The 15761-nt window shown below is 43.9% G+C and overlaps 1 protein-coding gene across 4 annotated transcripts in view; it reads left to right on the top strand.

Moving 5' to 3' along the window:
* The window catches only part of GCNT2 (glucosaminyl (N-acetyl) transferase 2 (I blood group)), an 85208-nt gene extending 69654 nt beyond the window's left edge, over nucleotides 1-15554 (top strand). For 2 of the 4 annotated variants that reach the window (XM_034660327.1, XM_002915905.4), the window contains exons 2-3: nucleotides 7490-7582; nucleotides 12946-15554. In XM_034660327.1, coding sequence (XP_034516218.1) covers nucleotides 7490-7582; nucleotides 12946-13136 — 284 coding nt within the window. In that variant the 3' untranslated portion in view covers nucleotides 13137-15554. Of the gene's footprint in view, nucleotides 1-7489; nucleotides 7583-10735; nucleotides 10917-12945 lie in introns of all 4 variants that reach the window. The other 2 variants (XR_004625383.1, XR_004625384.1) reach the window with 2 other exon arrangements.
* Nucleotides 15555-15761: the final 207 nt, after the last annotated feature.

Here is a 15761-nt window from a genome sequence, read left to right as displayed (position 1 = left end):
GGGATTATTCAGTGGATTTGGGTTCCTTGCAAAGGTGAAGGATTTTAAAAACTGTCATAGTTTAGTGGACGAAAGAAAGGCAATTTGACAGCAGCCTCCGAGCCTGGAAGTGGTGAAACTGAAGGTCTTAACCATCTTAGAAAAATGGGCCATGATTAAAGTAGTGTTTGAGGAGAGTTACAGGTGATAAGCAGCGGAAGAGAAATGTAGGCAGTCAGTGGTCAAGGTCAGTCTTTAGGTCAGGATTATATTGAAATCTGAACTGCTCTGGGTCAAAGATTTTCCACCTTTCTAGATGTGTCATTAACCTTCCCTGTTCTTCACCAGAAGACTGTTGGGGAAAGACTTGAGAAGAAGTGTCTGGGCTAGTAGAAATATTAATAACATTAATATTATTTATTATAATATAAATTATAATATTAAAATATTAATAAATATTAATAAATACAAACCCTTTTGGATACACTAGCCCAAAAGCTCCAAGAACATCTCATTCATAGCTTTACCCTCAACATCTACTCTAGAACATAGGAAACATTCAAGAAAACTGTTTGAACAATTGAGTAAATTATCTTGAAACAAAATCAGTAAGTTATTTAGCACGTCCACACTCCTGGGCAATTCACTTAAATTTCCTAGGCTCTAGTTTACAACGCATGCCAATGAGAAGGAATATATTAAAACAGTAAAGCATATTAAAATTTCTGAAATCCCTTCGAGTCCAAAATTCCGGGTTTTTCTTCCTTTACTCATTTCATCTTTTCCTTTTACAACCAAAGAAGAATCAATTTGTTGACAATTACTGGAGGTGAACGCAGAGGTGTCATTTTAAGGATATTATGCCACGATCTCAACAACTCAGAACTCCAGAAAACATCCATATGAAACAAGACAGGATTTCTTTTAGTACATTTCATGTGTTAAAAATCCTAAGTGATTAATGAACAACTTTGTAGGGAAGAACAAAAATATGCCTTTTTATTGCTAAACATGACCCCAATTAACAATGAGAAAAAAGGGCTACAAGTTACTTCACAGTACATTTCCCACTTATTAAGTCATTTTCCATTATTTTTGGTTGGTAAAGCAAATCACCACTGACCCTTGTGCTTTTCTTTTTCTTTTGTTCAGTAATTCTTACAATAGTCACAAGTACAATGGCGAAGTCAGCAAAGCCAGTAAGCCTCAGAGGTCATAAATAAACGGATGAAAAATATAAAAGCAAGAACATTAAAGTTTTATAAACTAAAAAAATATATGTTCATTTTACACACAAATATTTGCACATGATTTTATTAATAATGTACAATTTCATGTTCTCAGTCGGGGCAGTCTGGCTCCCCAGGGAACATTTGGCTACATCTGAAAACATTTTGGGTTGTCACGGGGTGGGAGGGGGAAAGGGGTGGAAGGTAGGAGGATGGGACAGGTGTGGGGATTGCTACTAGCATCTGGTGGATAAAGGCTCCACGTCCTCCAATGTGCAGGACAGCTCCCACAGCAACGGCAATGTCATTGCAGCCCAAATGTCAGTAGCGGGCCGACACTGGTACACTTGCTTCTGGTTATAGTGAAGAAGCAATCTTTCACAGTTACAACTGTCCCCATGACTTTAACAGAGGGGTTATGTTTGCAACCATTTATTTAGAGAAGTATGCCAGGCATGGTGCTAAGCACAAGACGTACGTTATCTTATTTAACATGAACAAAACCCTGTAAAGTTTTGAAGGTTAGTAAGTGGTATCTTAAAGAGATTACATAATTGTTCAAGGTCACACAACCAGTAATAGTAGAGATAAGGATTTGAAATGTGGACTCTGACTCCAAAGCCTGTGCTGTTAATCATTATGTATAAATAATGTCAAAAGGAACATCTTCGCAGACAGATACACTTAAAAAATGAGGTCCTCGGCTTATTTGGAAGCTGTTGGCTTAAAGGGCCAGAGGGAATTGGGGGTTCTAGCGGCTTTCCCTACATATTTCCAAATTGATTTTCCAGAGTTATACCAATTTACAGCACCACCATTAATTTGTGAGCTTTTTTTAGCAGTGACTTTTGACATTTAAAACCCAAATCCCTTGTTTATTCAATAAGTTAAAAAGTATATATCTCAGGGGCGCCTGGGTGGCACAATGGTTAAGCGTCTGCCTTCAGCTCAGGGCGTGATCCTGGTGTTATGGGATCGAGCCCCACGTCAGGCTCCTCTGCTATGAGCCTGCTTCTTCCTCTCCCACCTCCTGCTTGTGTTCCCTCTCTCGCTGGCTGTCTCTATCTCTGTCAAATAAATAAATAAAATCTAAAAAAAAAAAAAAGTATATATCTCAGCTTCAGTAATAAGCAGTTGCTGAAATTTGTTACCACATGTAGGTCTCCCAAAAGGAGGACCACACTGTGTGAGAACAATAAGGAGAAAGTCAAGTCAATATAAATAAAGCTTGCATTTCAAAGAACCGTATTCATTTATTTAACAAATGCAGTTATTTGACTAATAATGGCTAAGCTCCAAGAAAAACATTCTGGGTTACTCTGTAAACTTATCTCAAATCTTTTGTTTAAATAAGCCTGTGCAGAGCAAATGAGAGAATTGAAGTTTATCATTTAAAATGGTTTCTCTGATAATATTGGTATCTTCTTTTTTGCCCCAAACCAGAAATAATGCAAACTAGCCCTTTCTTAGGACACTGGTGAATTGAGGGTAGACTTTATCCGTATACCCCCTAACTACCCTCCTAGAATCCTGACAAGAATAATCATAATCATTACAGCAATAATAAAAACACAGTCATCCTGTCCAGTATTTTTAAAATAGCACTCTTTCCCATGAGTGGATCCAGAAATCACTTTAGTAGGCTTTGACCAGAGTTTTTAATATGAGAAAATAACACGAAATAAACAGTGCATTACACGTAACAAGCCTACGTAGTTCATGAAACCTGTGTGTACTTTATGTACGTGTGTGCGTCCACGATGGGATAAAATTGTTTTTCTGTGGATGACAGTCTACAAGGTTGAAAAACTGTTCTCTCCTTCATTTGAAAGATGAGTCTGTCTGGCCTTACATGATGGTTCCAGGATACCCGGCTGGGTAGTGACAAAGCTGGGGTAAGAACTAAGTTCCCCAATCCCAGTGGGAAGGCCAGTGTGTTCCACGGGGGGCGGGGGTGCTGTGGGGTGGGGGTGGCCTCTGCCGCGGGTCAATCTCTGGGAGAGAATTATGCTTCGTAGAACTTACAGGAAGTAGAAGGAGCATCCCCACGTTGGCACAAGTGATGGGATCAGTAGCTTTGGGGTCTCCGCGTATGTTTTAACCCAAGCCGCATTAACTACCGCGCAGTGGACGCGGTGCATTTAGACCCTTCAACCTCTTGCTTGCTGTTACCCCCTCACAGTAGTAATCCAGCAGTGCCTACGAAGCAGTCACGTTGAGTTGATACTTGAGCTGGCGCCGGAAGTCTTGTTGAGGGCTTTATCACCTCCCAAAGCTAGTTGTACCAGGCAGGACCCACGGGGCAAATGGGTGATTGATGGCCGTGTAAGCAGTTGCTGTAGGGCTGACGGAAACAGGTTGGCCTTGGCTAAGAGAGGAAGATAAATACTTTTTGATACCGAGAGGTAGAGCACGATTACACCTTCAAGTACAGTGACCTTTTCCGAAACCAAGGTGGCCAGCAGGCCTGTCTTAGCCACACACAAGCTAGGTGGTCCTACCATCACTCCTGAAGACTGAGTTGTTGCGCAACCCTCGCATGCCACACCCATTCACTCCTTTAACATTGACTGAGAACCCTCCGTGGGCCCAGTGCTGTGAAGTCAGGGCACCATGAGGACTGGTCTTTCGCTCATCAAGGCTTTTCCCCACACCAGGTGGGCTGATGGTCTTCAAGAAAGTGATATGAGCGGTCTGCTCAAATGCCTGGATTCCCAGCTGTGCGGACAGGTTTGTTAAATTAACCAAAGGATAGAAGTACATAGTACTGGGGCGCCTGGGTGGCTCAGTCGTTAAGCGTCTGCCTTTGGCTCAGGGCGTGATCCCAACGTTCTGGGATCGAGCCCCACATCAGGCTCCTCCGCTAGGAGCCTGCTTCTTCCTCTCCCACTCCCCCTGCTTGTGTTCCCTCTCTCACTGGCTGTCTCTCTCTGTCAAATAAATAAATAAAATCTTAAAAAAAAAAAAAAAAAGAAAAGAAAGCAAAAAGAAGGTACATAGTACCAGATTTTCTTCGTCAGGGCGAAATGTGGGGAAGGGGGAAAGAAAAGGTAACCAGAAACCTGGTGAAGGCTGAGGGACGGACTTCCAGGAGAGAGGAGACAGAAGCTATGTCCTCTTGGCAATGCTGGTTACAGTCCAGAGCTTGTTAGACGTGCTCGTGCGCCAAGACGTGCTGGGGATCTTGCGAAGATGCCCATTCTGGTGCAGAATTAAAGAGAAAAAAAAAAAATCTTGTCCTTTAAAAACTGTAGTCATGTGAAGGAGGGTGGGGACTTTTTGTTACGACAGTATGTGCTTCACACTCTCCTGCTGTAGCTTTTCATCAAAACAGACTTGTAAAAAATTACATCCATGTCAGCTAATCTTGTGGACACAAGTGAATATACCAGATTATCTCTTTGGTTTCTGGACTGCCAACTTAACCAAGGCAAGTTTTATTCTCAATTCTTTTAAGATGTGTAGTAAGAACAAAATACAGAAGCTTCTCTTGGGAAAGGCAAGCGCTAAAGTAATTTTTAAGGTAATAAATGCAAATCAAAGCACTAAAAAGAAATATTGCTTAATAAATGGTATTTTTCTTGGGGACTACTCAATATTTATAAGCAAACTTTTCAAGTTTGGCAGTGAGGAAAAAAAAAAGAATCTGTCTTATAGCAAGCCCTTAGGGGTAAGGATTCATGCCATTTACAGGAAAGGCTGTGCAAAATTTAATTTTAGTTGGGAGACCTTGGTACAGTTATTGATTTAGACCATCATATAATTATCATGTGACATCAGGTCAAAAGAACAGAGCTTTTTTCTTCTGAAAATGCACATTTCTTATTAATGTTCTTAAACAGGAAACATGTTTATGTGCCTAATCCAATGAAACTTTTTGTAAAGTATTGGTCTTGTGCAGTTTTTTTTTCCTTATTAAAAAATATCTATCATCCTGGGTAATTTTTTGTCTCATTAGTATGTATATTAGTTTTTTACTTGCCATTGTAACAAACTACCACAGACTTAGCAATTTAAACAGCATAAATTATTATCTTACAATTCTGTAGGACAGAATTCTGACATGGGTCTTACCAGACTAAAACCAAAGCATTGGCTGGGCTCCATTCCTTTCTGTAGGGTCTGGACCTTTTCTAATGGCCACCCATGTTCCTTAGCCCCTTCCTCAACCTTCAGATGGTAAAAACAAAAACAAAAACAAAAACAAAAAAAACCTCAGCTCTTCAGAACCTCCCTCTTCCACTGTTAAAGACCCTTGTGATTGCATTGGTCCAGGCTGGATAATTGCAGATAATTTCCCTATTTTAAGGTCAGCTGATTAGCAAACTGAATTCCATTTTTCCCTGTAACATAACATAATATCAGTTTCCAGAGATTAGGATCCGGACTTCTTTGAATGTATGTCATGGGGAGGGCCGTTATTCTGCCTACCCGGTCTTCTGAGAAAGGACTATTACAGTCTGGGTTCAGGTTTCATGCACATGGTGCCATTACACCAAAATTACGTTCAGATTGCATGGCTCACTGGTGAAAATTGCTGGAGCTCTTATGAAGCAAAATATTTCTTCTTTTATTGCATTTGCCTTTGATTCCCATATACTTACTTTCCAGTAATGGAAATCTTGGGGTAAAACTACTCTATAGGATTAAATGGACCCTTTAATCTCTGACCTGTCCAAAATTTCTTGAGATGGAGAGGGCTATTTGAAATGGTTTAGCGCAGGATGCCTGGGTGGCTCAGTTGGTTGAGCTTCTGACTCTTGGTTTTGGCTCCGGTCATGAACTCAGGGTCCTGGGAGCAAGCCCCGAGTCAGGCTCCATGCTTAGTGGGGAGGCTGCTTGAGATTCTCTCTCCCTCTCTCTCCAACCTTCCCGCTCATGCACGTGCACGTGCACACTCTCTCTCTCTCTCTCTCTCAAATAAATAAATATGAAAAGAAAGGAAAAGAGAAAAGAAAAAAACTTTAGCATTGTGTTTCTCCAATGGGGCAGTTTGCCCAGCTACCTCTCGGGGGACATTTGGCCACACCTGAAGATGTTTTCGATTGTCACAGCTGAGGGCTATGTACTGCTGGCATCTGGTGGGTGGAGTCCAGGCATGCTGCTACATATGGTACAATTCACAGGACAGGCCCTACCACAAGGAATTATCCAGTTTAAAGTGTCAGTAATGCTCTCCATGTTTATTAATTGAATGTAAATAAAATTAAAAATTTTTTTTAAATAAAATTTAAAAATATATAAATAAATATAAAGAATTTGCAATAATAAATAAATAAAGTGTCAATAATGCCAAGGTGGAAAAGCCCTGGCTTCGTGGGGACCAAAAGTCCTCCTCTCCTTTTTAAAGGCTCTTTACATTTCAATGGTGAGTTAGATAACTAATTAGTTAAGGGGTGAGCCACTAAACTTTGGGCCAAAGAACAGCTGAAAGAAATAGAGAAGATGGGTAGTTCAGTGCACACCAGTCTTCCTCAGACAAACTCAAAGCTCGAAACCTACTGCTTGGGGTCGACAGTATATCTTCACTGGGTAGTGGAGAACCAAGTCTTGTTTCTCTCCCTCTCCCCAGGGCCCAGCACAATCTTGGCAACACCAAATGCCCAAGAAGCACTTTAACAAATAAAAAGGATGCTGGCGGGCTCAGTCAGTGGAGCGTGGGACTCTTGATCTTGGGGTCATGAGTTTGAGCCCCATGCTGGGTATAGAGATTGCTTATAAAAAATAATTTAAAAAAGGATAGCATGTTAAGGGATTTGTTCGAGTTCATAAGTAGTGAACAAGATATTCCCTTCTGTATGCCTAATATTGCAACTTCGTATGAAGGGCTCCCACTTACTAGTACTTATTAGCACATACAGTAGCCTGTTTTCTGAGCTTTCATTTTAAGATACAAGTCATCTGAAAAGTCTTAAAAAGCTGTAATAATTAGGATTGAAAATAAATTCACTTGAAGGCCATTGAGAGATAACCCCAATCTCCCAACTTTTCCATCTGCCTTATGATTTCACGCTGTGGTATTTCTTAAACTCTATTTTGCAGGCTTGGGCACACATTATGACCAAACAGTTATGCATATATTCTTTTACGGGTGGCAAGGTGGGGTTCATAAACACCAACTTTTTACACCGTAAGTTTTTGAGGTTTTGCACCCATGATGGAAAATCTAACGTGAAGACAATCTACCGAAAGCATAAGCATACCTTAGAGGCTTCATTGATGAAATGAAACCCTTCTCTCTTGGTTCTCATTTCTGCTTTTCTTCTTTATCAACACTGCAGGTGTCCCTGGTGCCATGCCAAACGCATCCTGGACAGGTAACCTCAGGGCTATAAAGTGGATCGACATGGAAGATAAACACGGAGGCTGCCATGGTGAGCCATTCATTCCACATGTTGAGGCCACTCTGCTTGTTGGTGTTGGCATGAAGGTCATTGTGAAATACAGGGATTCTTATGGACAGAACTACTGGTATATTTAGAACAATCTGTGAGTTCTTAGAGTAGCTAGAGGCTTCAAGACATGGTAAGTTTAGGGGGGGTGCCTGGGTGGCTCAGTCGGTTAAGCATCGGACTCTTGATCCCAGCTCAGGTCTTGATCTCGGGGTCGTGAGTTCAAGCCCCACATTGGGCTCCACGCTGGACATGGAGCCTGCTTAAAAAAAAAAGAAAGAAAGAAAAAGAAAAGTAAATTTAGGTAGCTCACTGATGTTCTCCAGCTCATGATTACCAAGTGGGTGTACAGGTAGGCTCAACTTATGATGATACTTCTTGCTAGTTTCTGCTTTCTTCTTTTTATTTATTCCTCTTTTGTTCCTTTTAGGAGTGCAGTGGTTAGGAGGGGAAAGTGGTCAGGGTGAGAAGTGATGTCATGTGCTCACCACAGAGCAAGCTAGACCTCCACCCCCACCCCTCACGCCAGCCTCTGTTCCCCCCACAGACAGGCTTCCAGTTGGCTTGGGAGGTATTTGCTGCAGCTCTGACACGATGGCAGGCAACGCTAACAAGAGAGATTTCTCCTCCAAACGGACAAGGATGAGAAAGTTTTAAGTAGTTTTCATTTCTTTCTTTCTTTTTTTTTAAGATTTTATTTATTCATTTGACAGCACACAAGCAGAGGGAGTGGCAGGCAGAGGGAAAGGGAGAAGCAGGCTCCCCACTGAGCAGGGAGCCTGAGAGGGACTCGATCCCAGGACCCTGAGATCATGACCTGAACTGAAGGCAGACGCTTAACCAGCTGAGCCACCCAGGTGCCCCAGTAGTTTTCATTTCTGTAGAACTTTATAAAGAAGGGTTTTTATCAGCCCTGGTCTACATTCCATTCAAACTCTTGCCTGGGCCGTCGTGGGCATGGTATTCATTAACTAGGACTAACATAACCAGGCATGAGAGACCGAGTGCTTCAACAACAGAAATCTGTTTCCTCACACTCCTGCAGGCTAGAAGTTGGAGATCAAGGTGGCTACGGATTGGGTTTCTCCTGAGAGGCTTACAGATGGCCGCCTTCTTCCCGTGTCCTCACGTGGTCTTCCCTCTGTGTGCGTCTGGGTCCTCGTCTCCTCTTTTTATACCCACACCACTCATATTGGATTAGGGTCCATCCTATATGACCTCATTTTAGCTTGAACAGCTCTTCAAAGGCTCTGTCTTAAATACAGTCACAGTCTGAGGTATAGGGCTGGGGCGGAGTGGGGGGAAGCTAGCACTTCAACATACGAATTTGGGGCGGGGGACAATTCAGCCCATAGCAGGAGGTGGGTGAGTGGTTAAGTGGAAGAGTGAGTGGGAGGCATTCACTTTTGCTCCCTGTGGTGACAAAGCTTTGCTTCCTCCACTCGTCCCTCAGTCTGTCCACCTGCAGTCTCTGGCTTCCCTCAACGGTCCATCTCATCGCCACCTAATGTTTCAGAGGAAAACCTCCAATGGCTGCCTTTCTGCAGCTCTCCGTAACACCCCACCCCCTTCTCCTGTCTTTCTGAGCGGCCCCTTCCGCTGCAGATGGCAACATCCTCACGTCACCCTACAGTCTGCTCTTCGGCGTATTCATGTCTTTACCTTTATCACCCAACGTACTGTGCCCAAAGGACAGCCGGTGCCACCTGCCTGCATTTCATCACAGCCTGCCCTCCTGGTGGAAGGAGGACGGTGGAGAGGAGGTCGCTTTGCCTTGGATCTCCTGGGTCTTCTTTAGAAAAGAGACCGTCATCATTAGTAGGGGGTCTCAATATTTGGGATGTGTTGCCTTCTCCACAATCCTCCATCCTCCCATTACCCTGTCACCCTCCCTCTAGGACCTCTCTGGTCACCCTCTGATCTGCTTCTCCACCTCCTCTCCAGCTGTAACTCGGGAGGACTTCAGCCTCCACGGCAGGGACCCATGTGACGTCATTACTTTGTGGCTCTGGCCCCCACCACAGAAGCTCCTGTTCACTGTGCATCAGCCACCAAGCCCCGCCCCTCTGTAGAGCCTTGCCTTCAGTCTCTTGTCCTCACCTGTGTCCAGGCCCTACCCCACAGAGAAGGGATAGGCTAGTCAGGTTTGCATTTTGAGAGGGACCTTTACTTATCATGACAGGTGGGCACATGAGAGTAGCCCCGAGCCAGGGAGCTAGCTAGGGTGTACAGCTTGGGCAGCTCAAGCCTCTCAGACATTTTTCTTCTCTTCGCACCTGTGATACCAGTGAACATCTGAAAGCCTTGTAGGGTCCACAGCATAAAAATAGTTTGTCCCCCAAACCACTAGATAGGGAAAAGAAAAAGACAGACCCAGAGGAGGCAGAATAGTGCATGCCAAACCCACAAGTCAGGAGTACGATCTGGACCCTTTCCCCTTGGTTGTGAGTAATAAGAATTGTTCTGAACGCGTGGATGTGTGCCTGCCCTGTAGGTCCTGTTAGCAGTTAAAATCACTGAGAGCACTCTAGCTCTGTGGTCTTGAACGTGGAGCTCCCACCTCTGATTACAATCTCTTTGTTGCTCTACTAATTTTCTTCACCAACTTACACACTTTATATCTTCCTTTCTCCCCAGATCAGAATAGAAGCTCCAAGAGGGCTAGGATTTTTGACCAATTTGTTCATTGCTATATCCCCACACCTAAAATACGTATTGTTTGAAACGTGGTTGCTTTGTTAAAATTGGGATTGCCAAGGTTTCAACTGTCCAGCTTCTTCCTTCTACTAGCTTCCTTCTGAGGACTCCCTGGTCCAGCCTGTGTACTGGGTCAGCTGTCCCATGCTGTTTTCACTCAGCATCCCAGATTCCCCTGCCATTTGACCCTACAAGGTCCATTCCTGTGCATAACGATTACCACCATCTGCTTTATGTCATTTGTGTTTCCCTAAGCAGAGCATTGCTGCAGACTGTTACAGACCTGTCCCAAACTCACCCCCCATAGGGAGGTTAGACCCTCCTGGCTGCGTGCTTATTCTTTTATTTTCCCCATTATCTTCCTGGTGTCCTTTTCATCTTTCCTACTTGCTTTAAACCCTCAATCTTATGCTAAAATGGCCATTCTGCTCTCAAAAGGTAACAATTGCAACTTGAGGAAGAACTTCCAAGACATTTGATCGAAATCCCTCTACCAGTTTGTCGTGCCATCCCATTCCTCCATCTCAGGGTACTTTGGACACACTCTCATTGTCCCTTCCTGCTTTGAGAGGAAATGCTACTCATCCTCACAACCGGGGTCACCATCTGGGAGTCTCAGGTTTGTGAGGGTTCCCCTAAATGATCCCCTTGCTCTCTTGCCTTCCTGCATTGCCCCCTGTGCGGGTGGGTAGTGATTCTCTCCTCCCTCGAGTGTGTAGTGATTGCCTCTAGCCTGAAGACCAAGTTGTCTGTGCGGCCTCTCCTCCATCCACACTGAAACAGTCGCTCCTGTTCACTTCATTCTCTTAAGCATGGGCAAGCTGCTTGTGCATTCTCTCACTCCCCTCCCCCCAGGTTCTTCTCTGACTTCCCACAACTCTGGCTTCCATGCCCCGTGATTTCCACTCTCTATCGTACTTCCTCCCAGGCACATTAAATTAATCACAAGTCCTGTCAGCTCTTCTCTGTTCTGTTTTTAATACCCTTCCTTCCCTACTCATGGCAGCCATTAACTTTGAACCAGTTCTCTGGTTTACATTAAGTTGTTAGTGTGGCCTCATGATTGATTTCTAATGTATCCTGCAAAGCTCTGCAAAATCAATCTTAGTAAAGTTCATTTCACCCCATTCACTCTCCCTATTTATGGGTTTAAAAAAAAAAAAGGCCCAGCCCTTGAGTTTGTTTTAGGTCAGTCAACCATAGTCATTCTACTCTATGCCAAGAAACCTCTAGAAAAGAGGTTCAACTTCCTACCATTCTTCTAACCCACTTCCCAACCAAACTTCTGATTCTAGCAGAAAATTCCCACGTCTGCACATTTTTCCAGAGGAATTGTCCCCAAATGAAGCCACCATCTGTGCCCCTGATGCCCCCCCAGTTCTATCCTTCCACTAACTCTCCAGTCATGCTTCTCTATCCATTCATTCAGTAGCTATTAATGTAATACCTCATATTTACCTCGTACTGTTCCAGATGCAGAGGACACAGAGGGGAACAAAATGGTCTCACGTTCCAGCCCTTCTGGACCTTATGTTCTAGTCCAGGCAGAAAGACAATAAACAATTATCTGGAAAGAAAGACAATAAACAAAATATTTGCCTTCGTGGCACTGACATACGTATCTATCTGTTGGTAATGAGAGCCAAGAGGAAAATGAATCAGGGAAGGAGGAAAGAGGGGTCAGAGGAGGCCTCACTGAGAACACAGCCTCGAGGCAGATACCTGGGTGTGGTGGGGGGGAGGAAGAGCCACGTGGATTCTCAGGTGGATTCTCAGGTAGCGCATGCGTGGTGTGCTCCGGGCCAGGGAGGAGGCCAATGTGGCGGAAGTGACTGAGCAAATGGTGGGAGGTAAAGGCCACATTCTGAGGACTTTTCAATGCCATTGCTAGCATTTTGGCTCTTCCTCCACAGGAGATGAGACCCCCTTAGAGGGTTTTGAGCAGAGAAGACATCATGATGTGCTTACATTTACAATAATCGCTCTGGCTGTTGTGCTGAGAATATATTAACAGACCATGGTGGAGGCCGGAGGTGGTGGAATCCAGTTATTGTAACAATTCCGACAGGAAGGTGGAGATGGTGTGGGGCCAGGATGGTAGGGGTGGAGGTGGTGGAAAGGGGTCAAATTCTATTAGTATTTTGAAGGTTGAGCTGGCAGAATTGCTGTCAGATTGGATGTGGAGTGTGAGAGAAAGGAGGAGAAGGACCCAGGGAGACTTGGAGGGGGTGAGGAGTTGAGTCCTGACATGTCCTGTCAGTGAGGTTCATTCTCATTAAGTGGAGATAAAAGAAGGCACTTGGATAGGCTCACAGAACAGGCCTGACCAGAGCAACCCATAAAGACCTGTCCCATCTGTACCCTTCTAGAACCTCTCATCCATCACTCTCATTTGATAATACACAGATTATCCTGTGACGCCTATTGTGTTCTCGCTTTGTATTATTTCCCTCTCCTGTTCTTTAAGTACCTCTGCGTACCTTTTGTCTTCCTGTAAAGAGCTTAACTTCCTTGTGGGCTGGGCCTACACGATCCTGTTTAGAATCCCCTAACCCTCAGCACACTTCTTAGCTACTCCGTAGACTCCAGGGCTGGGCAGCTTGGGAACACCAGCATGTTCTGACTGCCTCTTGTTCTCTCCTCTGCAGGCCGCTACGTACACGGCATTTGTATCTATGGAAACGGAGACTTGAAGTGGTTGATCAATTCGCCCAGCCTCTTCGCTAACAAGTTTGAGCTTTCCACATACCCCCTCACCGTGGAATGCCTAGAACTGAGGCTTCGAGAAAGAACCCTAAATCAGAGTGAAACAGTAATACAGCCCAGCTGGTATTTCTGATCCACCGTAACACGTGCTCGATGGGCCCTCACAGCTGGGAAAAAGAGCCTTTCTTTGTGGGAGAACTTTGCCTTGCTTATGCTGGAATGAGTTTGTGGCTGCAAGACCTGACCATGTTATTCTACGTGAAAACATCCATGGACACTGTGAACTCCGCTATCAGGATGGCTGCACAGGGCGATGGTGACATTTTGGCCACACTGGCGGCCTCCTGATGCGCCTTCTATGTCGGGCTACTGCTCTGATCAGTGATAAATTGGACTGATGTCAGACCTTTGCACCAGATCAGATACTCATTTTAGAGAAATGTTATCCTGAAAAGGAGAACTGTAGATAATGCTGTTTAGGAAAATAGGAATTGTGTTTCTTTGAAGGAATCTTCTATGACACATCTGTAGCCACACGTTCGTGGACACCGCTCCTCTTTGCTCAGCCACACGTAGGCATAGAAACAACTTTCTGGGCAACTCAGCAACTCCTTTAAAACTTCAGCTACCAGAAGGGAGAACTAGATCTTGTTCCCAAGTTTCAGCATTAGCATTTCCAGTTTACTGTGTCTGAAGTCCTGTATAGAATGTAAAGTCTTGGACAGGAGGCAGGATATGCTTTCGGGCATCGGCTACTGCTTCCTGCTTCAGCAAAGGCATCCCAGGGAAACAGGACATTTCTTGTTGGGTGTCAGAATGTGGGCTAGTCCTTCTGCCCTTGCTTTCCACGGAGAACGCTGAAATGTTCCCACAGAATGAAGATATTTCTAGAAGAGAGGTGCTATTGCATGAATCTTGTCCTGAGTCTCTAACCTCAGAATGAATCACTTTCCTCTTCGGTCACCACCCTCCACCCCCACCAAAGTGATCTTACCTGCAAAATGGAGTCCAAATTCTATGCCCTGAGGCTTTAAGGACTCCAGAATATTCTCCGAGTAGCTTATTCTCAGAGAGTATTCTCTGAGTAGATTTACAGTGCTTAGTGCTAATAAGAGCATCCAGATTTTTAAGAGCTTTCCATTGTGAGTGAGCATCTGTGTCACTGATCCCTTGTCCCATTCCTTCTCCAGTTCATTCATTCAGCATGCAGTCAGTAAGTATTTCTTGAGTGCCTGTTGTACCCCAGACCCGTGTTTGACACGAGGAGAAAAGGGAAGACAGAAGCTTTTTCACTCTAAAATTCTTGGTAAATAGCATCAGCGTTGGAAAGGCTGCTCTGGAGAATCTCATGGATTGCTTGTAATTTAACGCATTCACATGCAGAGTTTAGATTGGGATAGCAAGCCAAGAATATGAGTAAGTAGAAATCGAGGTCTAGGGGCACCTGGATGGCTCAGTCGGTTAAGTGTCTGCCCTCAGCTCAGGTTATGATCCCAGAGTCCTGGGATTGAGCCCCACGTCAGTCTCCCTGCTCACCGGGGAGTCCACTTCTGCCTCTCCCTCTGCCCCCCCCCCCGTTCTCTCTCTCTCAAAGAAATAAAGTCTTAAAAAAAGAAAAAAGAAATTGAGGTCTAAATCAGAGATCATTCCAAAGGGAGAAGGGAAGGAATAGACAAGCTAAAGCCTGTTGTGTTGTAGGCATCCTGATAGCTCCCTTATGGCTCTTTGCATTAAAACCTTACAACACTCGGGAGACTCACATGATTACCTCCATTTTGCAGATGAAGTAAGTGAGGCTTAGAGACGTTGTTAATAAGCAGTAGGAAACAAGTTCTCTGAGGGTTGGGATGTTCTTACTGGTCTCTTTAGTTCGATTTCCTGAGATGGAATACTTAGAGAAGGTGAAATAAAGCCATACTTAGTATACCAGAGAGGGTAGGTTTTAAGAGCGGTCTCAGTGTTACTATGAGAAGATGTGCTGTCACCTCAGAAAAATGTGAAGTGTACTTTTGTACTCCTGAATCCATGAAGTTCCTTAATATTTATTTATTCTAACAAAAAAAAAGTTACTAAAACTAATGATACCTTTAATTCACACAATTTTATTATTTTTTCTGTGACAGGGCCTGTTGAATGTTCATTGTATATAAGGGAATGCCTTTGAAGTAAAGCCTTTTTTTCCTGCTACTGAAAAAGATGGAGCTGTACAGAGCGGTGAAGGCTTGACATGTAGGGAACACACCCAGAGCTAATGGCGGAGTCTAAAACTTGATTGTCTTTCTTCTTTCAACTTCTTTAAATGACCCTACCCGAGAAGAAGAAATGTTTTACACTGGATCTTTCTCATCTAGAACGAGAACTCTTTCAGAATAGAAGATGTTTACATGTCTGTTGCTGGTCATCTCTGTAACTTAAATACTTTAATATTGAAAAATTATAGTGTTTGGGAGAGTGGGTTTCTGCTAGCCCATGGGAGTGGCTGAAACTACGAAATCCGTCCTTGATTGCAATGGTGGTCCATGTTGTTTTGGAAATAAATTAATATATTGTTTTCACCTTTGGGGCTTTTGTGTATTTTTATTTGATGGTTGGTTAATATCCACTAAAGACCATGTTTAACAAGGTAATTCTAATATTTTTTAAAAAACCCAAAGGGGTACCTGGCCGGCTCAGTCGGTGGAGTACACGACTCTTGATCTCAGGGTTGTTAAGTTCAAGCCCAGTGTTGGGTGTAGAGATTACTTAAAAATAAAACGTT

The sequence above is a fragment of the Ailuropoda melanoleuca genome, chromosome 5 (genome assembly GCF_002007445.2).
Source record: "Ailuropoda melanoleuca isolate Jingjing chromosome 5, ASM200744v2, whole genome shotgun sequence".
In the NCBI taxonomy this organism is placed as follows: Eukaryota; Metazoa; Chordata; class Mammalia; order Carnivora; family Ursidae; genus Ailuropoda; species Ailuropoda melanoleuca.
Note: the sequence above shows the minus strand (reverse complement) of the source record. Positions and strands in the feature narration are given on the sequence as shown.